At 39.4% G+C, this 27,063-nt stretch overlaps 2 protein-coding genes across 3 annotated transcripts in view; both read right to left on the bottom strand.

The window, feature by feature from the left end:
* Nucleotides 1–27,063, bottom strand: part of tmcc3 (transmembrane and coiled-coil domain family 3) — an 89,903-nt gene that overhangs the window by 59,676 nt on the left and 3,164 nt on the right. Inside the window, exon 1 of one of the 2 annotated variants that reach the window (XM_026147555.2) lies at nt 24,345–24,554. The exons of the other annotated variant lie outside the window; for it this stretch is intronic. Coding sequence (XP_026003340.1) covers nt 24,345–24,389 — 45 coding nt within the window. The 5' untranslated portion in view covers nt 24,390–24,554. Of the gene's footprint in view, nt 1–24,344; nt 24,555–27,063 lie in introns of those variants that run through there. 2 annotated transcript variants of the gene reach the window in all.
* LOC145421386 (uncharacterized) lies at nt 6,309–11,240 on the bottom strand. The gene is made up of 4 exons (XM_080291629.1): nt 10,395–11,240; nt 9,324–9,472; nt 8,460–8,624; nt 6,309–8,385 (listed from the first exon to the last, which is right to left on the bottom strand). The coding sequence occupies exons 2-4, from the start codon at nt 9,378–9,380 to the stop codon at nt 8,296–8,298; spliced, it is 312 nt and encodes a 103-aa protein (XP_080147755.1). The 5' UTR covers nt 9,381–9,472; nt 10,395–11,240; the 3' UTR covers nt 6,309–8,295.

Genomic DNA, 27,063 nt, shown 5'->3' on the forward strand with positions numbered 1-27,063 from the left:
GAGTCTGCCACTCCAACCACAGAGGCTTCACACACTGACTCTGTAGGACTGAAGTCCTCTAAGGAGGCTGAATTTGAGCTCAAATGTAGGATTCAGCAAGAGCAGATTGAGATGCTCCAGAAACAGCTCCTAGCAGCTCAAAATCAGCTTGAAGAGCAGGCCGTTAAACATAGGCAGGAGCAGGAGACACTCAACCTGGAAATCAGTGACCTGAAATCCCAGCTCTGCCCCAACAAGGCCCTTCATGATTTGAAGCTAGAGTCTCTGGAGCCAGAGCTGAAAGGGGCCAAAGCTTCCTCACTTAAAATCCCACAGCAGCACAAAGAACAAAATTCCACTGCTGCAAATGAAATGCACAAATTTGAGCTTCCGAAAGAAAACGAGACTGGAGAACAGGACAAGATGGAAAAAGAGGACTCACTGCCATCCACTGCAAGGTCTCTGCAGGAGCCTCAGAAAGAAAAAGACACCACAGAACAACAGAAGATAGAAAAAGAAGAGTCAGCTGCATTTTCTGTACAGGAATCTTTGCAAAGTGTACAAGACAAACAGAAAATGCTCAATGTCAAGGTGGCTGAACTCAAGACTGAAGTCAAGAGCCTGCCAGAGATTCCGCCAAGTAAGAAGAAGAACAAGAAGAAGCGGAACTGTGCGCGTCCCCAATTTCACATAATTGGTGTCAACATCAAGTCCTAAAAATCATATTTATATACAACTAAATTGTCAGTGAACATTTGAAGCCCTCTCGGTCAAGACAGAAGGCCACCCCTTCCTGAGCCCGGTTCTGTCAGAGGTTTCTCCCTATTAAGAGGGAGTTTTTCCTCTCCACTGTCGCCAAGTGCTTGCTCATAGGGGATTTGGGGGCTTTTTTTTAACACCAACCACTGAAAAGTTCACTGACATCAAATTTAAGACTCAGCAAATATGGAAATGGATCATTCGTCATCAAGTGAGGAATCATCCATTTAAAACATGTTTGCTGAGTCATATTTAGTTGTATATAAATATGATTTCTGTCACACTAAGGCCAATCACAGACTAATTTGGACAATTGGTAAAAAATAAATAAATTGAAAAAATTGAAAAAAAGTAGTTGTGTCATTGTTTCGTGTAGATTTCAAATAACATGCCATTTTATGTCAACATATTTCTGTTACATTTGTAGTGCTCGTGGTTTTATATTCTTATGATCCTGTTTGTTTGATGAGTATATCCTTCTGCCTTACTTCACATATTTACTGCTGCTTGGCTAGCTTTAGTCATGCTAGCATCAGCACGGGTAGAAACAGATACACATCAGAGACATCACATGTAGCTTGTGTTTATGTTCAGAGTGACATCTGATTTAAAAGCAGGCAGCAAAGCACTGAGCAGCATATCAGTCAGCACAGAAAACAAATGCCATAAATGTCATCAATTAGGCTGGAATAATTTGTTTCTGGTGGCTTCTATTGTAAGTGCTTTACATTTCAGCATGGCATCCTGTATGTGTCCTACACTGAGGACACTTGAAACTGGTCATTTTCTTAGAATGGAGCTAAAGATAAAAACAAAACAAAACCAAACTTTCATAAGAAATCTTTATTCTGCAGTAAGGGACATTAAAAACCTAATAATGTTATCATTAAAAATATTAAAATGTGAAGTAAGAGCAAAATGTATGTTTGATACATTCAGTCATTTCATTTCAGTAGGTAAATAGTGTAAAACATATTTGCTTATATAGGAAATATCTATTACACAGAGTGGTGATAGCATGACTCGTTCAAGGTAACAGTGAATGAGCAACAACTGGACTTAAATACATAAATAGCCCTTTTTGAACTAGAAGTCATAGTCATACATTTCATTCACACCCAAATGCATTGGGGACAATCGAAGGTTCAGTATCTTGCCCTTTGACGTGTGGACTGAAGCACTGATTAGTACACATAGCCACAGCTGCCCAACATAAATGATTCCATGTTGGTTAAAGACCAAATCAATCAGCTGCATATACACTGCAAAAACTCAAACTCTTATCAAGTATATTTGTCTTGTTTCTAGTCAAAATTTCTCATCACACTTAAAATACGAGAAATCAGCTACAGAGTAACATTTCAGTGAGATATAGGAACTTGTGAAAAAGTCTTGAAAACATATTGTTTTATTTTATTGTTTTATTTTTTGTACCTTTTAACATTTCACAAAGTAAACTTGTTTTGTATTATGAACACATGTTTTTGTTGGCTGGTTAGAGTTGCATGGATCGCAGATTTATCTGTTTTTTGTGAATATAAGCTGCTGACTGGTGAGCTGAAGTTTCAGCTTGGTACGTTAGTGTTCATCAGTTAATCATAAAACATATTTAGTGCTTATAACAAATATATTATGCTAAATAAAGACAGATTTTTCCACAATGTATATGATAGTAAGAGTTAGTAAACCTCTATTAAAGTCTCCCTCTGCAGTCTGTTGTTTCTTAGATTCAGCATTGAAACTGAATTTAAAACCAAACATAGATGACATTCTGTCGCCTCATCAACCACCAAGATCTCACTGCCTACAGACATTCAGTAACTCTCATTGGATAATGTTAATAAATATCTTTCACTAAATATGAACGTTTTCTACCTGTCCTTGTTTAAATTATGAAAGAAATTATTATGCCTATTTTTTACTGCAATTCCTGTAGAGTAGCTTTTATAGTGTTAATTCAGTATGTGCTACAAAATAAAAGCCTTTCCTTTACATTAGGTTTGTGGGCATTTTATTTTGAATTGTTCCAATCATGGCACTTCAAAGGAACAGCGCATCACAGGAACAGCCTGTGATGTCACAGTGCACATTCTACTGGAAAACCCTATAAATAGGGGAGACGTTCAACCGACTTTAGTGGATCTCAGATGGCAGAAACACAAAGCAACCTGGTTGTTAAAACAAAGACAAGGCGGACGCAGAGAAACGCACACGCACACGCTGACGCATCTACAATGGCAGAAGCAAAAATAGAAATGGTCATCACACCAAAACCTGAGGTTGATAAAGCCGCACAACCAAATACTAAAAAGTCTCCTGTGGCACAACCACCAAAGGAAACGGTTGTGAAACCAAAGAAACCAAAAAAGCAAAAACAGAAAAGAGTGGCTGAAGAACCAAGAAGAGCAATTACTCGGGCATATGCCCGGGCTCTTCTTGAAGCTCAAAACAGCACGGCTAACCCTGTGCCTAATGGAGGGACTTGGGAATATCAACCCATTCCCACATTTAGACCCCCGTTTAATCCCTGGCACGAGATTGCTGCTCTCAGACACCAACTGGAAGCCTCCCAATACCATCAGAACGACCTTTATGGTAAAATGGTAGGTGCAAACAAGAGGGCCTCTTATCACCAGCTTCAGGTGAACAAACTTCGTGAAGAAATTCACGAGAACGAGCAAAATCACGAGGAAACGATCAAAGGCCTCATAGAGCAGCTGGAAGAGGCTTCTAGTAATAAGACCTATGACATCAGTGAGACAGACACTCTCGTGAGTGACAATGAAGCTATGGTCATATTGGATGAGGTGATTGCTACCCTGCAGGACCAAATCAGCCACCCTACCACAGAGCAGTGTGTGGAGTCTGCCACTCCAACCACAGAGGCTTCACACACTGACTCTGTAGGACTGAAGTCCTCTAAGGAGGCTGAATTTGAGCTCAAATGTAGGATTCAGCAAGAGCAGATTGAGATGCTCCAGAAACAGCTCCTAGCAGCTCAAAATCAGCTTGAAGAGCAGGCCGTTAAACATAGGCAGGAGCAGGAGACACTCAACCTGGAAATCAGTGACCTGAAATCCCAGCTCTGCCCCAACAAGGCCCTTCATGATTTGAAGCTAGAGTCTCTGGAGCCAGAGCTGAAAGGGGCCAAAGCTTCCTCACTTAAAATCCCACAGCAGCACAAAGAACAAAATTCCACTGCTGCAAATGAAATGCACAAATTTGAGCTTCCGAAAGAAAACGAGACTGGAGAACAGGACAAGATGGAAAAAGAGGACTCACTGCCATCCACTGCAAGGTCTCTGCAGGAGCCTCAGAAAGAAAAAGACACCACAGAACAACAGAAGATAGAAAAAGAAGAGTCAGCTGCATTTTCTGTACAGGAATCTTTGCAAAGTGTACAAGACAAACAGAAAATGCTCAATGTCAAGGTGGCTGAACTCAAGACTGAAGTCAAGAGCCTGCCAGAGATTCCGCCAAGTAAGAAGAAGAACAAGAAGAAGCGGAACTGTGCGCGTCCCCAATTTCACATAATTGGTGTCAACATCAAGTCCTAAAAATCATATTTATATACAACTAAATTGTCAGTGAACATTTGAAGCCCTCTCGGTCAAGACAGAAGGCCACCCCTTCCTGAGCCCGGTTCTGTCAGAGGTTTCTCCCTATTAAGAGGGAGTTTTTCCTCTCCACTGTCGCCAAGTGCTTGCTCATAGGGGATTTGGGGGCTTTTTTTTAACACCAACCACTGAAAAGTTCACTGACATCAAATTTAAGACTCAGCAAATATGGAAATGGATCATTCGTCATCAAGTGAGGAATCATCCATTTAAAACATGTTTGCTGAGTCATATTTAGTTGTATATAAATATGATTTCTGTCACACTAAGGCCAATCACAGACTAATTTGGACAATTGGTAAAAAATAAATAAATTGAAAAAATTGAAAAAAAGTAGTTGTGTCATTGTTTCGTGTAGATTTCAAATAACATGCCATTTTATGTCAACATATTTCTGTTACATTTGTAGTGCTCGTGGTTTTATATTCTTATGATCCTGTTTGTTTGATGAGTATATCCTTCTGCCTTACTTCACATATTTACTGCTGCTTGGCTAGCTTTAGTCATGCTAGCATCAGCACGGGTAGAAACAGATACACATCAGAGACATCACATGTAGCTTGTGTTTATGTTCAGAGTGACATCTGATTTAAAAGCAGGCAGCAAAGCACTGAGCAGCATATCAGTCAGCACAGAAAACAAATGCCATAAATGTCATCAATTAGGCTGGAATAATTTGTTTCTGGTGGCTTCTATTGTAAGTGCTTTACATTTCAGCATGGCATCCTGTATGTGTCCTACACTGAGGACACTTGAAACTGGTCATTTTCTTAGAATGGAGCTAAAGATAAAAACAAAACAAAACCAAACTTTCATAAGAAATCTTTATTCTGCAGTAAGGGACATTAAAAACCTAATAATGTTATCATTAAAAATATTAAAATGTGAAGTAAGAGCAAAATGTATGTTTGATACATTCAGTCATTTCATTTCAGTAGGTAAATAGTGTAAAACATATTTGCTTATATAGGAAATATCTGTTACACAGAGTGGTGATAGCATGACTCGTTCAAGGTAACAGTGAATGAGCAACAACTGGACTTAAATACATAAATAGCCCTTTTTGAACTAGAAGTCATAGTCATACATTTCATTCACACCCAAATGCATTGGGGACAATCGAAGGTTCAGTATCTTGCCCTTTGACGTGTGGACTGAAGCACTGATTAGTACACATAGCCACAGCTGCCCAACATAAATGATTCCATGTTGGTTAAAGACCAAATCAATCAGCTGCATATACACTGCAAAAACTCAAACTCTTATCAAGTATATTTGTCTTGTTTCTAGTCAAAATTTCTCATCACACTTAAAATACGAGAAATCAGCTACAGAGTAACATTTCAGTGAGATATAGGAACTTGTGAAAAAGTCTTGAAAACATATTGTTTTATTTTATTGTTTTACTTTGTGAAATGTTAAAAGGTACAAAAAATAAACTTGTTTTGTATTATGAACACATGTTTTTGTTGGCTGGTTAGAGTTGCATGGATCGCAGATTTATCTGTTTTTTGTGAATATAAGCTGCTGACTGGTGAGCTGAAGTTTCAGCTTGGTACGTTAGTGTTCATCAGTTAATCATAAAACATATTTAGTGCTTATAACAAATATATTATGCTAAATAAAGACAGATTTTTCCACAATGTATATGATAGTAAGAGTTAGTAAACCTCTATTAAAGTCTCCCTCTGCAGTCTGTTGTTTCTTAGATTCAGCATTGAAACTGAATTTAAAACCAAACATAGATGACATTCTGTCGCCTCATCAACCACCAAGATCTCACTGCCTACAGACATTCAGTAACTCTCATTGGATAATGTTAATAAATATCTTTCACTAAATATGAACGTTTTCTACCTGTCCTTGTTTAAATTATGAAAGAAGTTATTAAGAAGTTAAAATGCATCATAAATTGAATTTGAGTAGGGTAAAAATAAATACGAGCACAGCATAGACATATATTAATGGTTTATTGTCATTTTGTAGTTACCAAAAGACAAAAAGGCATTTTAACCCTCAGCACAACATCACTACTAATACATGTCACATATTAGTGTTTTAAACACTAATATGTGTGTGTATGTGATAAAACACATTAGAAATAGCAATAGCTTCATAACAGACCAATAAATCAACACATCTTCATCAGCAGATGTTTGCATGTTCAGTAAAAATATTTCAACAACAAGTTTATGATTAAAATGATCAATGAACTTTAGCATTACGCTATGTAATGTACGTTTCATGTTGTACTCATGGTCCTTTGTTAGTCCAGTTTAGGATAATGTCTCTGACGTATGTTTCATATCAAATACAGGGAGTGCAGAATTATTAGGCAAATGAGTATTTTGTCCACATCATCCTCTTCATGCATGTTGTCTTACTCCAAGCTGTATAGGCTCGAAAGCCTACTACCAATTAAGCATATTAGGTGATGTGCATCTCTGTAATGAGAAGGGGTGTGGTCTAATGACATCAACACCCTATACCAGGTGTGCATAATTATTAGGCAACTTCCTTTCCTTTGGCAAAATGGGTCAAAAGAAGGACTTGACAGGCTCAGAAAAGTCAAAAGTAGTGAGATATCTTGCAGAGGGATGCAGCAGTCTCAAAATTGCAAAGCTTCTGAAGCGTGATCATCGAACAATCAAGTGTTTCATTCAAAATAGTCAAAAGGGTCGCAAGAAGCGTGTGGAAAAACCAAGGCGCAAAATAACTGCCCATGAACTGAGAAAAGTCAAGCGTGCAGCTGCCAAGATGCCACTTGCCACCAGTTTGGCCATATTTCAGAGCTGCAACATCACTGGAGTGCCCAAAAGCACAAGGTGTGCAATACTCAGAGACATGGCCAAGGTAAGAAAGGCTGAAAGACGACCACCACTGAACAAGACACACAAGCTGAAACGTGAAGACTGGGCCAAGAAATATCTCAAGACTGATTTTTCTAAGGTTTTATGGACTGATGAAATGAGAGTGAGTCTTGATGGGCCAGATGGATGGGCCCGTGGCTGGATCGGTAAAGGGCAGAGAGCTCCAGTCCGACTCAGACGCCAGCAAGGTGGAGGTGGGGTACTGGTTTGGGCTGGTATCATCAAAGATAAGCTTGTGGGGCCTTTTCGGGTTGAGGATGGAGTCAAGCTCAACTCCCAGTCCTACTGCCAGTTTCTGGAAGACACCTTCTTCAAGCAGTGGTACAGGAAGAAGTCTGCATCCTTCAAGAAAAACATGATTTTCATGCAGGACAATGCTCCATCACACGCGTCCAAGTACTCCACAGCGTGGCTGGCAAGAAAGGGTATAAAAGAAGAAAAACGAATGACATGGCCACCTTGTTCACCTGATCTGAACCCCATTGAGAACCTGTGGTCCATCATCAAATGTGAGATTTACAAGGAGGGAAAACAGTACACCTCTCTGAACAGTGTCTGGGAGGCTGTGGTTGCTGCTGCACGCAATGTTGATGGTGAACAGATCAAAACACTGACAGAATCCATGGATGGCAGGCTTTTGAGTGTCCTTGCAAAGAAAGGTGGCTATATTGGTCACTGCTTTGTTTTGGTTTTGTTTTTGAATGTCAGAAATGTATATTTGTGAATGTGGAGATGTTATATTGGTTTCACTGGTAAAAATAAATAATTGAAATGGGTATATATTTGTTTTTTGTTAAGTTGCCTAATAATTATGCACAGTAATAGTCACCTGCACACACAGATATCCCCCTAAAATAGCTCAAACTACAAACAAACTAAAAACTACTTCCAAAAACATTCAGCTTTGATATTAATGAGTTTTTTGGGTTCATTGAGAACATGGTTGTTGTTCAATAATAAAATTATTCCTCAAAAATACAACTTGCCTAATAATTCTGCACTCCCTGTATATGTCATATCAAAACAAGCCCACACCTGCAGTTGTTTCAGTTTTTCACTGGTGTTTCCTGTCAGCTGGTCAACCTCACATCCATATCAGCCAACCAAATGACAAGTTCCTCCCTTTGTGCTTCAAATCCCTCCCACTCTGAGACAAGGAGCTGAAAGAGATAGAGAAAAGAGTCAATTATAAAGAAGAGAAAAGTGAAACCCTCCTCAGGTCTGACTCGCATACCTGCAGTTGACCTGTGATGGACTCCAGTTTGGCGTTCACGTCATTGCTCGCCGATGCCAGCAGCCGAGTCTGCAGGGTGCCCTGGAAGAGCTCAGTTAATGTTCGACTCCTCCTGGTCAGGCTCTCCAGCTGGATGAGCCGAGGTCTCCCCTCTCGCCGCTGCCTCTGAACACAGAAACACAAATTGCATCTGAAGCAGGAGGTGCAGATTTTTTTTGCTATTCTTTTCTAAATCCAGGCTAGATCACGTGGAGGTATTTGGAAAACTTTTTTGGCCAGCGGACAACTGTTGTCTTGCAGAAAGTCAAATCAAACATATGCGATACACAATCAATTCACAAGAACACATAAAAAAATAAGTCCAGTTCTTGCCTGATTTCAAGTGAAATCTGCATCAAAACAGGGTGACAGAAGTAAAACGAGAGCACAAAGCCTCACTTTTTACAAGCCTGCTATTACAGTTCTCCTCTATGCAGACGGATTTCCTGTTTTCAAGGCACAACTTGGATCTGCTGTACGAATCTTATGGATACACACTAAATGAAACAATAGTGTGCATGACTCCAGATTCTGATCCCTCATCCTAATATGGTCCCAACATAGCAACAGCAAGAAAGCAAATGTTGAGGCTTCAAAATACAAAGTCCATAAACCAATGGCTGACATGGGTTTTATCATAAGGGTGATAAATATACAGATTTCAGTCTGTCTTAGAGATTTGATGTTCATTTACCTGCAGATGCACTATACGTGCCTGCTCCATGGTTTTCCACAACATTTTGCACATCACTATTTAATACAGGAAGTAGGTGAACTAAAACAAGTCATCGTTCTTTGTGAGAGGACCATATTAATGAAACCAACCTCAATGACATCATAGGGATCCCTAAAGATGCTCCTGCTGCTTCTCTTCCTCCTCATCCTAAGCTTCCTTCTCCTTGTCCTCGCCTTCCATCCAATTGTAATTCAACCTAATTGTGTTTCTCCCCCTCCTCTTCCTCATTTTGTTGGAGCTGTGAACACAATTAATGTGAATCTGGATTAATTTGTGCAAACAAGAAAAATCTACAGCTTTTTGGTCAGAGGTGCTCTTGTGATTTAAGCCGGGTAGAGTAGATTTATGTGTTGATGCTACCTGCTTCAGCTCTGGCTGCTGAGTGATATTTACACCCTGGCTGGATTACAAACTTTAACCATGTGCTGAACTTTGGCCCGGCGTTGATACCTCTTGTTAGTATAACGACCTCTTCTTAGCTTGTATGTATGATGTATGATGGTGGATAAATGAAATATACAAAAAAATTAACTATATTACAAAAGAACATCTACCTTGGAAACATCAAATGACCGTAGCATAACTTGTCAACTAGTCCGAAACTAAGTTATGCAGGAACAGTCAAAGACACACCTTCTCATGTCACATTTCTATTCATTTCTATATAATTCGATTAGACAATAAAGAGTTATCTAATCTAATTATTCATTCAAAACACTTATGCATAGCTGTATTTTATACAGCTCATACAGAATTCAAAGTACAGGTTCATGTGAGTATTTAATGTACGGCTCAGATCTACAGAATTTCAAGAGTTTCTAGAGCAGACACAGAGCTCACGTCACAACAGGCTTCAGGCGCCATTTTAGTGACTTTAACAATATATTAAATTTTAATTTCGGTCTAGCTGACATTAGGTTATGTACGCAGCACGCAATTGAACCACATATTTTAGAAGCCAAAGGTTCAAATTAGCTGGGAGCAGCTTCACTTAATTATAACAGTGGTTTTGTTAGGAAAACAGTTGGATACTAAATTGCGTTGACCTCAACGGCTAACGTATCTAGCTAATCGCTACTGTTAGCACAACATTAACAGCAAGCTACAATGACGAGTAACAAAAACAAAACAGTAATAAGGTTTTAATGAAAATGTTTTACCTTTTCTAACAGTCCCAGAATCCACAGCTTCAAAGTCCAGCAGGTACTGAAGACTGTTATCCGTTTCGCTGTCACCGTCCGTGAGTTTTTTTTTCCCGAAGGTCAAGGCCCGCCGCTCGCACACTCTGTCTGCGCATGCGCATCCCAACGGCTGACCCCCTCCATCCGCTCCCGGGAGATTATAGTATGACGTGTTCTGACGTCTCTCTCTCTCTCCCTGTCATTTATTTGGCTCGAAACACATATTAACAAATTGATCAGTGATGAACAACTACTCAGATCATTTACCTAAGCTGTGCTTTGTCAAAACGAAGTGTGTGTTCATTACACTGACATTCTGTTCTGCAGTTGTTATTTACTTGTATTTTATAATTTGACTTTACATACTGCTGGGTGGTTTGTAAAGTTTATTATTATCATTATGCTATATTTTCAAAAATATATAATAATCTCAAAAGTAATGCCTTGGAGTAGAAAATAGTAATGCTTTATTAAAATTTAAAACTAAAGTACAGTATTTGAATGTGTGTATTGTGTCTATTGTTTGCAAATATTTCTAACTTTTATTTGAATATTCAGTTTCCTACCATCTTCTCTTAAATGGTAATTGCCAGGTATCCCGCCCTTCCCCTTCGCACACACATGCACACAAAGAAAACACACAGTATAATTCACAGCCTCATTATAGTGAATAAATATTTATGCCATTTACACCATCAAACTTAGATTGCTAAGGATAAAGAACCTTTTGTTCTTTAAAGAACCATTTGTAATAGCTGAAGAACCATCCACAAAATAAAAAGGTTCTTTGACGTATGATGGTTCTTTAAAGAACCATGAAGACATCTGAAGAACCATTTAAGAACCATAATTTTTCTGAGTGTAAGGAGGCTGAATTTGAGCTCAAATGTAGGATTCAGCAAGAGCAGATTGAGATGCTCCAGAAACAGCTCCTAGCAGCTCAAAATCAGCTTGAAGAGCAGGCCGTTAAACATAGGCAGGAGCAGGAGACACTCAACCTGGAAATCAGTGACCTGAAATCCCAGCTCTGCCCCAACAAGGCCCTTCATGATTTGAAGCTAGAGTCTCTGGAGCGAGAGCTGAAAGGGGCCAAAGCTTCCTCACTTAAAATCCCACAGCAGCACAAAGAACAAAATTCCACTGCTGCAAATGAAATGCACAAATTTGAGCTTCCGAAAGAAAACGAGACTGGAGAACAGGAGAAGATGGAAAAAGAGGACTCACTGCCATCCACTGCAAGGTCTCTGCAGGAGCCTCAGAAAGAAAAAGACACCACAGAACAACAGAAGATAGAAAAAGAAGAGTCAGCTGCATTTTCTGTACAGGAATCTTTGCAAAGTGTACAAGACAAACAGAAAATGCTCAATGTCAAGGTGGCTGAACTCAAGACTGAAGTCAAGAGCCTGCCAGAGATTCCGCCAAGTAAGAAGAAGAACAAGAAGAAGCGGAACTGTGCGCGTCCCCAATTTCACATAATTGGTGTCAACATCAAGTCCTAAAAATCATATTTATGTACAACTAAATTGTCAGTGAACATTTGAACCCCTCTTGGTCAAGACAGAAGGCCACCCCTTCCTGAGCCCGGTTCTGTCAGAGGTTTCTCCCTATTAAGAGGGAGTTTTTCCTCTCCACTGTCGCCAAGTGCTTGCTCATAGGGGATTTGGGGGCTTTTTTTTAACACCAACCACTGAAAAGTTCACTGACATCAAATTTAAGACTCAGCAAATATGGAAATGGATCATTCGTCATCAAGTGAGGAATCATCCATTTAAAACATGTTTGCTGAGTCATATTTAGTTGTATATAAATATGATTTCTGTCACACTAAGGCCAATCACAGACTAATTTGGACAATTGGTAAAAAATAAATAAATTGAAAAAATTGAAAAAAAGTAGTTGTGTCATTGTTTCGTGTAGATTTCAAATAACATGCCATTTTATGTCAACATATTTCTGTTACATTTGTAGTGCTCGTGGTTTTATATTCTTATGATCCTTATGATCCTGTTTGTTTGCCTTACTTCACATATTTACTGCTGCTTGGCTAGCTTTAGTCATGCTAGCATCAGCACAGGTAGAAACAGATACACATCAGAGACATCACATGTAGCTTGTGTTTATGTTCAGAGTGACATCTGATTTAAAAGCAGGCAGCAAAGCACTGAGCAGCATATCAGTCAGCACAGAAAACAAATGCCATAAATGTCATCAATTAGGCTGGAATAATTTGTTTCTGGTGGCTTCTATTGTAAGTGCTTTACATTTCAGCATGGCATCCTGTATGTGTCCTACACTGAGGACACTTGAAACTGGTCATTTTCTTAGAATGGAGCTAAAGATAAAAACAAAACAAAACCAAACTTTCATAAGAAATCTTTATTCTGCAGTAAGGGACATTAAAAACCTAATAATGTTATCATTAAAAATATTAAAATGTGAAGTAAGAGCAAAATGTATGTTTGATACATTCAGTCATTTCATTTCAGTAGGTAAATAGTGTAAAACATATTTGCTTATATAGGAAATATCTGTTACACAGAGTGGTGATAGCATGACTCGTTCAAGGTAACAGTGAATGAGCAACAACTGGACTTAAATACATAAATAGCCCTTTTTGAACTAGAAGTCATAGTCATACATTTCATTCACACCTAGAGTAGCTTTTATAGTTTTAAGCTGACTGCAGCAAACTGCTGTACTGTCGAGGCTGGTCACACAGCCACAGCTTTATAAACCCTGATGCAGCTTTGTTGTATGCTGATTTGTTGTATGTATTACGCACATATGATTGTATGTGCGTAAATGGCCTAATCGATGCCGTTAGACACACAAATACAGTGGAGCACAAACATGCAACATATGCAACAGATGGTCTGCTGAATGGGCACAACAGAGATGGGGTTTTGTTTGCCTGGAGGTGAAAATAACCGGGTTATAAATCTGTCAAACCAACAGGGAAAACATAAGTGAGGTGTATCAGCTGATGTTGTTTTCAACCAATTCAAAGCACTACAATACCCAGAAATATAAAGGAAAACCTTGAGATGGCATTGAGATACACTCACGGGCATTACTAGATACAGACTCTGGTTACAAATGAGTTCACAAAGGACTGTTCTCTGTATTTTCTAGGAATTCTGCTTCTTTAGAAATCCTTATCATTGTAAAACAAACAAACTAAAAACATTATCAAGAACTGTCCTCTGAAGTTGGCGGAAAAAACAATAGAAATGTTTGGACATTTTTATTTCTCCGTACCGTATAAATTTTAACTGTACAAAAAGAAGCTGTAGCTATGTTTAAACAAAGAACGTGATTTACATTTTACCCTCCAACAAAAGGCTTAAGGACCAAAATAGAGGTGATGACTGTTTTTCACACTGCATATAATGCAAATGTATTTCTTGCCAGTCTGTGGAAACTGCTGCTTTATCAGCAACTTGCTTTCAACCACAAGCAGCTGTTGCTGATTCACTTGACAAATTCTGTTTAAAGTCATGCATGAATGCATGAGGGTGGTGTTTACACATGTAAACGTATATTCAAGTTTTATTGTTTTTCTAAACCATGAAAGGTACAGCTAACTTACAACCTTTACCAAGGTGAATGGTATATTTCTTAATTTTAAAAAAGATGATCCTAACCCATACCAGAGAGTAATTATTTCGCTCCTCATTTTAAAATAATAATAATAATAATCATGTGTTAGCTGTTTTCTTTTTCCCTACATACAATAAATATAAGCATCCCTCCCCTTGCCAACGACAGGTTGACCTTCCCCAGAAGAAAAATCTCCTTTTGAATAAAATGTTTTTAAACCAGGGTGGCATAAGCCAGCTAGGGCTTCCCTGTGCCTTTAAGGTTTCGTCTTTCATACTTTAGTATCATTTAAGTCCAAGAAGCACATGCTTGATTAACTGATCCTAAAGTGCCGATAGGTGTGACTGATCGTCTCTCTCTCTGTCCAGGATTTACCTTGTCTTTTCCCTGAATTGGTAAAGGAAGTGGACAGATGGAATATTTTTAACCAGTTGCTAAAACCAGATACCTGAAGATGGTGGGTTGGCCAATTAACCCAAAAACAAAAGTCAGCAGATGCGATAGTTTTAACATTGTCAGCTGGCCTCTTATATCCACTTTATGTCTCAAATTAAATGTTTTAAACATAAACTGTTAAATTTATGTTCAGAAGATTAAGCATTTTATAACATCACAGTAAATGTAACAGTTATATTTGTATGTATGTTGTTCTGCTTTTAAGTCTAATGTCATTTACAATTCTGTGTCTAAAGGTTCCTGCAGCTTCTAAAGTGGCACCACTAACAGATCAGAATTACCCAAGTTCGTTAAAATAAAATGATCCGCATGGCTGTTCTCCTTTATGTTTCATTAAAGTCTGGTAAAAAGGATTTGTGAGGTTAACCGCAAGTCAGCGACACTATGTGGACAAGAGTGTGATGAATTGAAGCGCTCAGGACCCAAATATGGATACATGGAAATGGGTTAGCCAAACTTAAACTTTAAGCAAGCCTTTAATTTTGTTTGCTGAAAGTCCATAAAGCAAAGTCCACCAGAAAAACAAACAATTCAAAAATGGCTGAAAAAAAAGAAAAGATTTTTAATAGATAGGAATGGCAGGACTACACATGCTAACACGCTGAGGGCTAATGGGAATTAGACACAGCTGGGAGAAAATGAGGTGCCCCAAATTAACACAATCACATGTGAGGGAGTAAAACTCAATATAAGACACAGAAGATAACTAACAAGCAGAATAAAACATGTACAACTAAGAATTCAATACTGAAAACACTAAGAAAATACATGAAGCCTGAAATGTAAACTGTAGACAAGAATCAAACAGAGAATATGTAATAATAAACTCAACGCGTCACGTCTACAGGAGCCAGTGAAACCTGTGCCATGAAGCACAGTTTTTGTGCTGATGTTAATGCCAGAGGAGGTTTAGAGCTCTGCAGTTACCGAGTGAGCAGAGAGTTGGTGACTCACACATCACACACAATCCCCGAGCTCAGTGAGTTCTTCATAATGAATATCAAGGAAAAGTGTTTATACACCAGAATCAAAGATTAGGAGGCGTGGCCAGCATTTTCATCAGCATGCTGTAGTTGTTAGACTTTGTTCTAATTTATAAAACAAAGACACAAGTCTGCTATGACTATGGATTAAAGAGAGGTAGTAAAAATGTTTACATATTAAAAATAAAAGCGTTTTCAGTTAACAGATTCATCTTTACATCTTTAAAATTGCGATAAAACAGGGAAACCATTGGATCTAATGTGAAACATATATGACACATTTCTATTGCATGTCCCAGTCCTAGCTGTGTCTAATATGTTTCACATTAAATCCAAAACACGGTTACATGAGTAGATCTATCAGAATGTGTGAAAGCTTTCATAAAAGACAGCACAGCCTCTCTGAGCAAACACCCAGGCATCACAGGATGTTTGAAATAAATATCTAAAGGGTCACGCTTTCAAAGCGTGGGGCAGCTGCCACGCTTTCATGTGTGGTCCCACCTACGTCACCGCCTGCCCCACACTGCTAGAGTGTGACATTTAGGCCCCTTTGTCTTCTTCTGAGTGGTTTCAGGTCTCTCTCTGCTAATTTTTTCCCTCAGAATCAGTGACAACTGCTGTGATGTGTAGGTGTACCGAGGCAGAGTTAAAGGAACTGGAAATCACAAAGGTGTGACATTAAAGTGAGAGGTCAGCGAGAGATAAGAGGAAGGGGTTCAACAAACCGACACCTTCACTGTTATTTCTTCAAAATATCAAGTGACTCAGCTGCTAAAACCCCGACAGCAAAAAGTCTCCTTTATAAGTAGCTCTATAGATTTATTAGCTTTTTGAGCAACAGACACTTATATGATCCATTGTTTCTCAATGTTTCCTTTGCTAGCTCTGAGACACATTAAGCGAAAACATGCTAGCTTTCCATCTTTGCTTTATCTTTGAATGAAACTTAAAAGTTAAATAAATTATTGTGGGAACTCTTTGTCGTTTTTAAGTCTAGCTTCTTTACAAATCAAATTGTTACATTTCAGAGCCAAACCAGCTAATTTTGTATTTGTGATAAGCTGAACTAGCTGTTAGCTTGCGTACAGCTGATATTAGACTGGCATCAATGTTCTCAAGCAACTTCTTGTAACACATAGAAGAACGTAGGTTACTGCCGATAAGAATTTGTTATAAAAGCGCTGATTTTTTCTCATGCTCTCTCTTTGTGCTCTCCACTAACCTGTATTTAGGTTTTATCCTTGTTCTGATGTGACCTAAAACTTAACCTATGGATTATAAGGATAAAATATTCAAAACCCAACTCAGCATAAGGTGATACAGTTCAGCATTGGCCTCCGGCATAACCATAAACCTGAATTAAAACCTTTACAGAGCAACCACAATGGATCATTTCAATGAGGGTAGGATTGTAAGCAGGAATAGAACTAAAGTGAGGGAATCTAACGCTTCTATTTTCTGCTGACAAAATAAATTATGACAGAAGGAAGACTAAGCCTCTGTTTACACTACAAACTTTTCAGACCAGGCAGCTTGAGGCTAAAGTCAAGGACAAGGTTATATGTTAATGAAGCTGAGCACGCACACAACAGGAAACCGGTTAAAGGATGAATAAATCCTATCATATCAAGCATTCGTGTTCAAATGTGAGGAGAGGAAGTGCCCCTCAGACTTTAATGACAAACTAAATATACAGACACGCTTGTGTCTTTCATAAATCACAGCAACCGGTGAAAACATAACTTTTTTTTTATAACAATTAGGTGATTATTTTTTATAAAATAGGTGGTTGTCTTGTGGTTTAATCCTGGTATAAATGTGCGAATTTTGGTTTGTTATTGTAGAAACTGAGCAGGTGAAATACCTGTCAAAATATCCCGTCACTGTAGGAATGAAGGGTTTATGTTTTTCCTTTAATTAGTCATAGGGTGTCCGAATGAACAGTAAGAGGCTGCTAACAACATTGCTTGTCCCCATGGTGATAAATTGAGCATTGCATGAACAGAAGAGATGAGGCGTAATGGACGGTGACTATGGCATGGCACCTTTCATTAGTGCGTGCACAAAAATCAGAGGATGCAGAGGAAGTAATTTGAATAAAAGCTTGTCAGTGAAGGTCATTATCATCAGGAGAGTTGAACACAAACAGCTCCGGTCTAATCAGTGTCTGATGAGGCCATGTTCAGTTTGTGGAAGTCTGCTGCCTCCCTCATCTCCTGGTTTTATTAGTGAGGGAACACAGAGGTGAGACATTCTTCTTTATAACGTCGCTTCACTTTGTTGAGGTTTTCATTTATGGCCCGCAGTCTTAAGATCCCACAAGAACATTTCAATCAGGCTGAGTTCTGGACTTTTGCTGGGCTACTGCAACACCTTGATTATTTTCTTTATCAGTAATTCTGTTGCAGATTTGCTGCTGTACTTGGAATCTTTGTCCCATTGGATGACCAAATTTAGGCCAAGCTTTAGCTGTCAGACAGATGTCCTCACATTTGACTCCAGAGCACTTTGGTACAGAGGAGGAGTTTGTGATTGACTCAATGACTGCGAGGTGCACAGGTCCTGCGGCTGCAAAACAAGCCCAAATCATTACACCTCCACCACTGTGCTTCACTGTTGGTACGAGGTGTGTGGGCTAACATGCTGTGGATATTGTTCTGGAAGCCTTGTGGTTTGTTGGGATGCAGCTTTGCATACTTAAGTCTAGCTGGCATGTTCTTTCTAGAGGTAAGAGGCTTTCTCTTGGTAGTCGTTCAAAATAAGCAACACTTGTCGAGTCGTTTGTATAGTTTCTTTAAGAACTTTAACATTTAACTGAGGCCTGTAGAGTCTGAGGTGTAGCACTTGGGTTTTTCTGTATCTCTGAGTATTGTATGGTCATTGATCTTGGGGTCAATTTACTGGCCTTATAAAACTTCCCCAGACCACAAAACCTAAAGAGGGTGTACTTTCTTTTTACCGTGACTGTGGGAAGTTAGACATTTTCTGCAGCAGTTGGTGGGGACCAAAAGTAGAGCTAAAAGTGAGATACTGTAACTAATACTGTAACTAAAAACTTTATATTACCCACAAGCTTCCACGGACATTCTTAAACTTCACAACAATATATTAGGCCTCAGGGGACACGTGTACCTGGGCTGGCTAAGCATTCGACCTTGACCTTCATTGTAATTTGACCTTGAAACCATTTCGAGTAATCTCAAAAGGTTGATTCTATTCATCTGGACATAGCGTTTTCAGTGGGAGAAACATTTCATCACTTATCCACAGCTTCACTGTGCTAATGTGAAATCCCTCAGTCAGAACATGGTATATCATCTTTAGATGGAAACTAGTGAACTCTAACTTTTCATGGATGCCTGGATGTTTAACTTCATATATTACACCTGATAGAGCAGCCACACTGACCATTTTATTACAGATGAAACGATGTAGACAGTTTGTAACGCTAAGTGTTGCCACAGTGTTTATTTTTCTTTGGGACATGAAGCGAAGTTTGGACCCAGAAACAGCTAATGACATCAGACTTAAAGACTGGATAATTAAAACATTCTGATGTCAGGAAGTTGTAATAAAAACATCATAAAATATCAAAGTATTAGTACAGCCCTCATTCTTAGGGGGATTTACACTCTTTGAATACTCTTCTTCAGTGCTATTTTAAATAATTCTCATTATTTATGCTCCTGCTCTTTTTATTGGCACACTCTTACACCTTCCTTTTGGCCTCTTGCATCAGCTTAGTTTAGCTTGTTATCGCTTTCTGTTTTGCACTACGGTGCTTTTGAAGCTAATGGGAATCTTGCAAGTTTAGCCATTTAAAAAAATTTTTTTTAATTGTTAGTTGTAGCCACTAACAGTGTAGCAGGCAAAGACAAAGACACACATGCATAAACGCACACACAACTCTTTGTACCGAAACCCTCACAGACACTTAACCTCAGCTGATTCACCTCGAGGATATGCATTTTTTGTCTTTAATGAATTCAGTTCCTGATCTCGTACTGGCTTCTAACCAGCTGCTGGCAAGTCAACACAGTAAGCGCTACGTGGAGCAACGAGCATTCTCAGAAATTTATATCATGGGGACTGACAGTTTTCAGGCAGATGCGAGATTGTGAGTAATGGTGAAGATGTGGGCTTTTGTTCACTACATGCTAGACACGCTGAATAAACTCTATAAAATTGTCTGGGTGCAAAAATAAAATGTAATTAGCGTGAGAGGAAAATGTGAGTCATAATGAGACTAGAAGCAAATGGAAACATTAAATATCAAAAACGAACAGAAGTTTTTTTCGTTCTCGAGCCTGCCCTTTAGTGCGACTAGTCCTGTTAATGATTTATCTCATTACAGCCTCTTTTAGATTATTTAAATGTTATTTTTTTAATCTTTAAAAGACAGCAGAAGTAAAAGTGCATTGTGCCTTGTACTTGTGACATGTGCAATGACAATAAAGTTGAATTCTATTCTATTCTATTCTATTCTAAAAGTTGTTTCAGTCCATGTTCGCTTGGTTTTAATGGCATCATAACCTCGATGTAATTATAAATTACAGTACAGACGTGCAGGAGATGCAGTATAGTCGTGGCTGTGTGGACCCTGTAACCCCAGTCCCAGCGAGACACCGTTGTCCATTTATGAGTCCTTCATAAAGATCGTAATCATAAGAATCAGACTTTGACCCTTCACCTGGAGCCACTTTGCCCTGGGAGGGCCTACTGGGGCAAATAGGCCTCAGGGGCATACATAAACCTCTCCATCTTTTTAAGGCGCCTATTCATGGACGATTCATGATGAGGGTTCCTCCTTGTCATGGTGCTCCAAATACCAAAGGTTGGAGCAGTTGCATGTATTCAAGTCTTCCCCCGCAATTGCCCCACTTTCTCCTTGCTTTCCTGTCTACTCTCTGCACCGTACTGCCAAATAAAGACTATAAATAGAATTAAACAAAAGAAAATCATCCCACAACACTGAAATTTAGAACGGAAACTGTAACACTTTGATAAGAGATGACTGTACTGTACTGGATGTTATCTGAGGAGAAAGCAAAACTTAATTATGGCAAAAGCCTTCAGCTTGTCCTTCACAACAAAACGAATTTGTTCCAGGTGGCATGTGCCAGAAACATCATTATGGTGAGAGTATAATGAATTAAAACAGTCAAGGTATGAGGACACCAAAGCATTCATCCATCCTTCAACTCCTTTGTCAAATCATCAAATTGTAAATGTGATATCAAGAGGCATCTTTGTGCTTCATGACTTGTGGCTCGATTTGACCCCATACATTAAGGAACTTCAGGAAGGAAACTATTTTCGCATATTTTCTGTAGATGATGATTTTGCTCACTTTTTCAAAACTTTGTCTTTGTGAATTTGAATCATACATCTTCGACTGCCCATAATTGGCAACCATAAGCTTGATTGTTGATGAATCAGGAGAATAATGGCAGAATAAATGCACAGACATGTTTAAAGTCCAGTGGCCCCTGTGATTAACCTGTATGTTGGCTTTCCTGTCTGGAGGTTGGCATCAGCGTGTATTGGATAGATCTTGTTCAAAGTCCTAAGCTGACATAGAAGGGGGTCAATCAGCCTGCAGGTCTGTTTGTGTTTTTGATGTTAAAACAACAATAAAGCAATCTCATGAAGGTGCCGTCATTAAAAACCTCAAAGAACCACCTGAAGCTCAAAGGTCAACTTGCCATCGAGCACAGCGTGACAGCATTTGTACTACTGCTTAAACTCCACAGCCGAGAGAATCATAATATCTATGAGCATCTCTCCAAGAAGCAGCACTACACCACTCTGAAACCTCTGCAGGGTCTTTATCGCTCAGCAGAAACACAATTACTGAGTCATCTGTACACTTAGAAGTATGGTGCCTCATGAATTGGGCACCTGTTAGTGTACAACACAAATAAAACACACCCCTGAAGCCATCAGGTGGATTTACTTCATTATATCAAACACGTAGAGGTTTGGGCCTGCAGGTGTAGGGTGTTTTTGGGCACCTCCTGGCATTTTCTCCTCTCTTTGACATAAACTCTGACATAAACATTTATGTGAGTCTGTGACTGTGTGCATGCTGTATACACAATTATATATACACAGATATACAACATACAGCTGTAATGGCTGGTTAAATGCATGTATTTCTGGAGGCAGATGGGTCTGCCTATCGTGCACTAAATCAAAAATGCATTTCACTTTAGAATATTTTATCTTGTGCTGATAAAAATAGCAGTGCTATTGTACAATAATGTTATTTTTTAATTCAATTTCTGCAGTTCTTCCTGGTCATTCTGGAAGTCTGGACTCCCAAATATAACTAAATATTTATAATTTGAATTGTTTTAATATTTAAAAAATGTTATTTATTTAGAAACAATTTCTGATGGCAGCAAATTTGAAAAGATGGTCAGGAAACATGAAAAACTGCCTGTGGAGTCCGGTCAGAGGGAGTTATACTGACAGCTGCAGACGGCTGAATAGTAATTTGGCTCAAAGTCTTTTCTCCTCGGTGCTGCCGTGCCCATGCCTGCCTGTCTGACTGACTGACTTCATATTTGTGGAAACAACACACTAAACAGCTTTATCTGAGAAACACTGCAGTCCTGCCTGCTTTTGTACTTACTTGGTGATGTATGAAACGTTACTGCCATGCATAAAAGTTTTAGACTTGCGCTCCTTTACATTAATCTGAGAACACATTACATATTGGCATCTATTGGGCAGCAATACAGAAAAACATCTGGCATCCAGCAGTTTTCAGTCTTCACCAAGACTGTGATAAAGATTCTTAGTCATTTATACACCTCACTGCATTTAATTATTTGCTATTATTAATCTATGTCTCTCTTCCACAGCATGTCTTTGTCCTGTCTTCATCCACTCACCCCCAACTCGACCCTCCCTGAGCCTGGTTCTGATGGAGGTTTCTTCCTGTAAAAGGGAGTTTTTCTTTCCCACTGTTGCCAAAGCGATTGCATAGGGAGTCATATGATTGTTGGGGTTTTTCCTGTTTTCTTTGTATCATTGTAGGGTCTTTCCCTTACAACATAAAGTGCCTTGAGGCAACTGTTGTTGTGATTTGGGGCTGTACAAATAAAACTGAATTAGATTTTTATGTGGGGTTCAATTTACTAAGGCACTGAATAAAAATTACATTTTAGTCAATTTATTTGACTAAAATGGAATTTGATAATGTTTCATTCAAGCGTTATCAAATGGCTAGATTGCTTTGTTGTACTTATGTTCATAGATTAAGATCGGTCATAATTAGGTCATTCTGCAGAACAAATGATCACAAGCACAGCAGTAAATCTAATGTCAGATCTCGACCTAATTGAAACACTGTGGTTGGACCTGAGTGCTGTACATAAACAAAAACCTACAAACCTCAATGAACTGAATCAACACTCCTCCACAACAATGTGAGACTGATACGATCATACAGAAAACGATTACTTCAATTTACTTCAAGTTATTCCTGCTAAAGGTGGTTCTACAAGCACCTGAATCGCAGGCTGTAGTTATTCATTTGTTACTTTTTTTACATTTTGGTTTAATTTTAGTTGAAACTGACTGGCACAGTGTAATATGTCTTGTGTTTTTGTTCCTTTCAGGTTGCGTTTAACAAATTCTGAGACCTGATATAGACCAAATACGCACGCAACAAAAACTACATAGTGTTGCTTTAAGTGCACGTAAGGATGAAGGTTAAAAAGACATTTCTTGCTATGATGTCCTTTGAGATGTTCCCTCTGTTATGGGGTTAAAACACAGCGAGAGAGCAGGAGGAAGACAAGGCGAAGCACTAAGATAAGGTCTTGAATGCTTTAGACACTGCTGGTTACCATGGTAAATGGATGGAAGTCTCTACATTTCTCAGGCTTCGCACACATACTGCACACAGAGGGTTTGACAACGTATCACGCATGCATAAGTTGTGAAAACACAGGCGATAGCTGATTATAGACTTGTTGCTGAAGGTTTTTGCAGCACTGAGACCTCGATGAGAATGACAGATAAAAACTACCAGCTTCTTCCCTCTACTGTTTCCTTGTTGGTCATCTGATGGAGGCTGTTAGCCTGACAGGACAGGAAGAGGCTCATTGTGGTGGAAGTGGTTACATAAGATCTTTTTTTTTTAATGCATTTGTGTTGTGCATATACTGGCACAATGAGGCACATAATGCATGTGCACACATAAAACACACAGTGTCAGCACAATAAAAGCAGCCAAAAGCACAGCGCCCTTCCAGGGATACGCTCTGGGACGCTTTTCTCACAGCCACAGAGTTCAGCAACCGGACATTTTGATAGAGCAGCTGAGATTGTGATGGACAGATAGAGACAGGAGGAACAGAAACAGAAAACTTCACGGTTGACTTCTTTTAGAACAATCATGAAAGAAAGAAAGCGAAAATAAAAACAGCTCAGGCAGTTTTAATACGTGTGCATAGCCAGTGTTTTGGTGTAGGCATTCCTCAGATGTTATTCAAGCTCCTAAGGCCAATCACACGTTGACGCTCAGAGAGAAACGTGGTGAAACTTGTCTCACTCGACCTCAGACTGTTAAAAATCAACTTCCTTGGTTATGTTTAGTGGGAAATGCCAATGTAATCACAACACAGCATAAGATAAAAAAAAATCTTCTTCCCCTGCCTACAGGAATATCAAGTTCTTACTATACATCAGAGCACATTTCATTCATAAATGAATGCTTTTATCTTTGTGTGCCTGAGCTGCTGTGAATATCAAGTGATTGCAGGCGACTTCACGTAAACAAAATAAGAAGCGACTTTTTCATCTCTCATCAAGCCGACAACAAGATAATCAACATTCAGTCAGATTTTAGAGTGAAATAAAGTTCAAAAGCTACCTCTGTCACATAGATGAGTGGAATATCACTGTAGTTCTTCCTCATGTCTCCTCTTCCTCACACCCTGAGGTCAAAGTGCATTCCAGCGTGGTTTTCAGGAGACCTCTGAAATCACCACAGAGCTCTGTCTGGCTCTTTGAAGTTTTACGACTCCCCTCTAAGAGGAGGCAGTAGTGTGTGTGCCTGTCTGTCGACTTCTGTGTGCAATGCAACCGTCTTATTGTGAAATCTAGTGCTTCCTGTCTCAGCAGAGCTGTCAGAGCTCCACCAGCACTGCACTCACTCCTCCTGAGCTGCCCTGTTCTTTTACTCTCCTCACACACTTGTGCCTTTCAGGCGGAAAAGCCACCTTAAAAGGCATGAGGGAGCCTGAGTAGGAATTGTCCTGATCCTTATCGGCCACCCTCCACCGGCCGGGACACACTTTGCACACATTAACAACAACAACAGCAATTCTCCACTGCCAGTCAAAAGGGAAGAAGCAGAGGATTATGTGATGAGGAGGGACTGAGATAGGGACAGCCTTGGAGAGAGGGAGGGAGGTTTAAGGGAATGAAAGAGTGTGGGAATGCTGAGTTAATGCAGGAATCTCCTGCTCCCTGAGGGTGAACGCACTCTACAGGACAGAGACTCTGACAGCACTGCTAATCTGCAGCGTCAGATAACAGCCTCTGTGTGTGTGTGTTTGTGTGTGCTGGACTTTGCACCCGCTCCCACTCAAACTACACACATAGAGGACAATAAACAGGGCTTATTTATTATCTCTTTATTGTTATTATTAACAATTCCACTGAAGAGTGAGGAATTTTAGTAATATCTGCTTGCTAATGTCTCAGGGCTATAATCCTCATATCCTTCTGAATACCTTTAAACGATGACGCTGGTGACACTTTTCCTCAGTGTAAACCAACAATGATTTAATGCAGTCAGTATTATGTCCAGAGCATAAACTGTTTATAAAAGAGGAGAGTAATCGCCCTGACGTTACGCACTGGCTGATTGGCTCAACCATGAGCCAATAAAAGAGAGCCAATCTACTTCCCTATTTGTACAGATATTGGAGCAATTCAGTTGAGGGTGCAGTAGGGGGCACTTGCAAAATAGCACGAGTAATAAATATATAAAATATGCATTTGCATGCGTGCTCATTGGTTCAGTAAAGATTTACCACCATAGACAATGTAAAAGATGAAGGCAGCTACAATGATGTCATCCAGTGCATTTAAAAGGCTAAAAGTCTGAATTTTGATGCTTTTTTGGAGGCAGGTGATTTTGTATATGGAGGAAGGAGCTAACTCTTGCAAGAATGAAAAACAAGCTGCAAAGTGTCACAATCCTGGCATTTACTTGAACTGTCAAGTTGAACCCCAAACCTGCAAGAAGCAATACCTTCCTGAAACACACCTGCCTGTCCGCTCTCCATCACTGTTCCTTCAGTTGTTCTGGCTGCTGACCTTTTTATATTTTATTTTTATTTCTCCTGTGTAGAGACTTGCTTCAAGTGGCCACTGAAGGAACTGCAGATTTTGGCACTTTTGCATTGCCTTATTTTTCCTTTGTCTGAGGTTACAGCTTATTGCTTGCTTTATGATCATTTGGGTCATTTTGAATCTGTGCAAAGGGGCATGAGGGCCGGGCTGCGCAGATATGCTTGTGTGCAGTTTACCAAGGAGACCAAGCAGCCCACACACCTGTTTTTTGTCACACTGCCCCCAGGGGACGGTAAACAGCTAAAACATTAAAGCTGCTCAAAGGCTGTGCATAGAAGCAACACGGAACAATTTCCCACATAATCCAGAGACTTTATTCCACTGTGTCTGTGAAGCTCTGCTGCTATTATAATGAACCAGGCTTCACTGAAGGGCATGCTGCTTCATTACTATGGAAAATACACAGTAGTTTTTAGTAAAACTGCTCACTAGATCGCAAAATGTTCATTAAAACAACTCACCAACATTGCAATATCTATTTAAGTGACATTTATTACAATTATTAAGCCAAACATTGGATCGGCAGTTATATTTGATTTTGGTACCATCTGGAACAAAATGTCCTTCTGCAAATATGAACCTTTTTATTTATTTGAAAAAACCTGGACATGCAGTTTCACGTCTCAGAAACTAGAAATTGAGGTCATGACACACAAGTACCAAACACTGGCAGAAGGAAATACTTTCCAAGTTGTGTGCTCCTAACACAACCTTTACAGGAGTCCTATTATTCTGTACCTCGTTTTCTCTCATACATGCGCTGCCAGGTTGTGGCTGTGGTTCAGCTGCACAGGGTCATCTACCGTCTACTGAGTGGGAGGTCAGAAGTTTGATCCCTTGTATCCCTGGGCGAAATACTGAACCCCACGTTGGCCATGATGCATCCATGTGTCACCTCTGTTAAAGCAGGCGGCATGGAGATGAGGGAGTGAGGACCCAAATGCAGACAACGGAGATGGAGGTGGATATTAACAGAACCTAAGCCTTAATTTTACACGAACAGAAGAATAAAAGCAAAGACTGACTAACACAGAGCTAACAAAACCTATACTGGGAAAACTAAACACTACATGACAGCTTAACAACAAACAAGAAACCTAAAAAGCTGGAAACACAAGGACAACAAAAGAAAAGGAAATGCAAAAAAACGATTACAGAGAGAAGACAGAGGACTAAATACACAAGAGGGTAACGAAGGAACACTCTGGCACTAATCTCAAACACACACA

This window comes from Astatotilapia calliptera, chromosome 17 (assembly GCF_964374335.1).
Source record: "Astatotilapia calliptera chromosome 17, fAstCal68.1, whole genome shotgun sequence".
Classification (NCBI taxonomy): Eukaryota; Metazoa; Chordata; class Actinopteri; order Cichliformes; family Cichlidae; genus Astatotilapia; species Astatotilapia calliptera.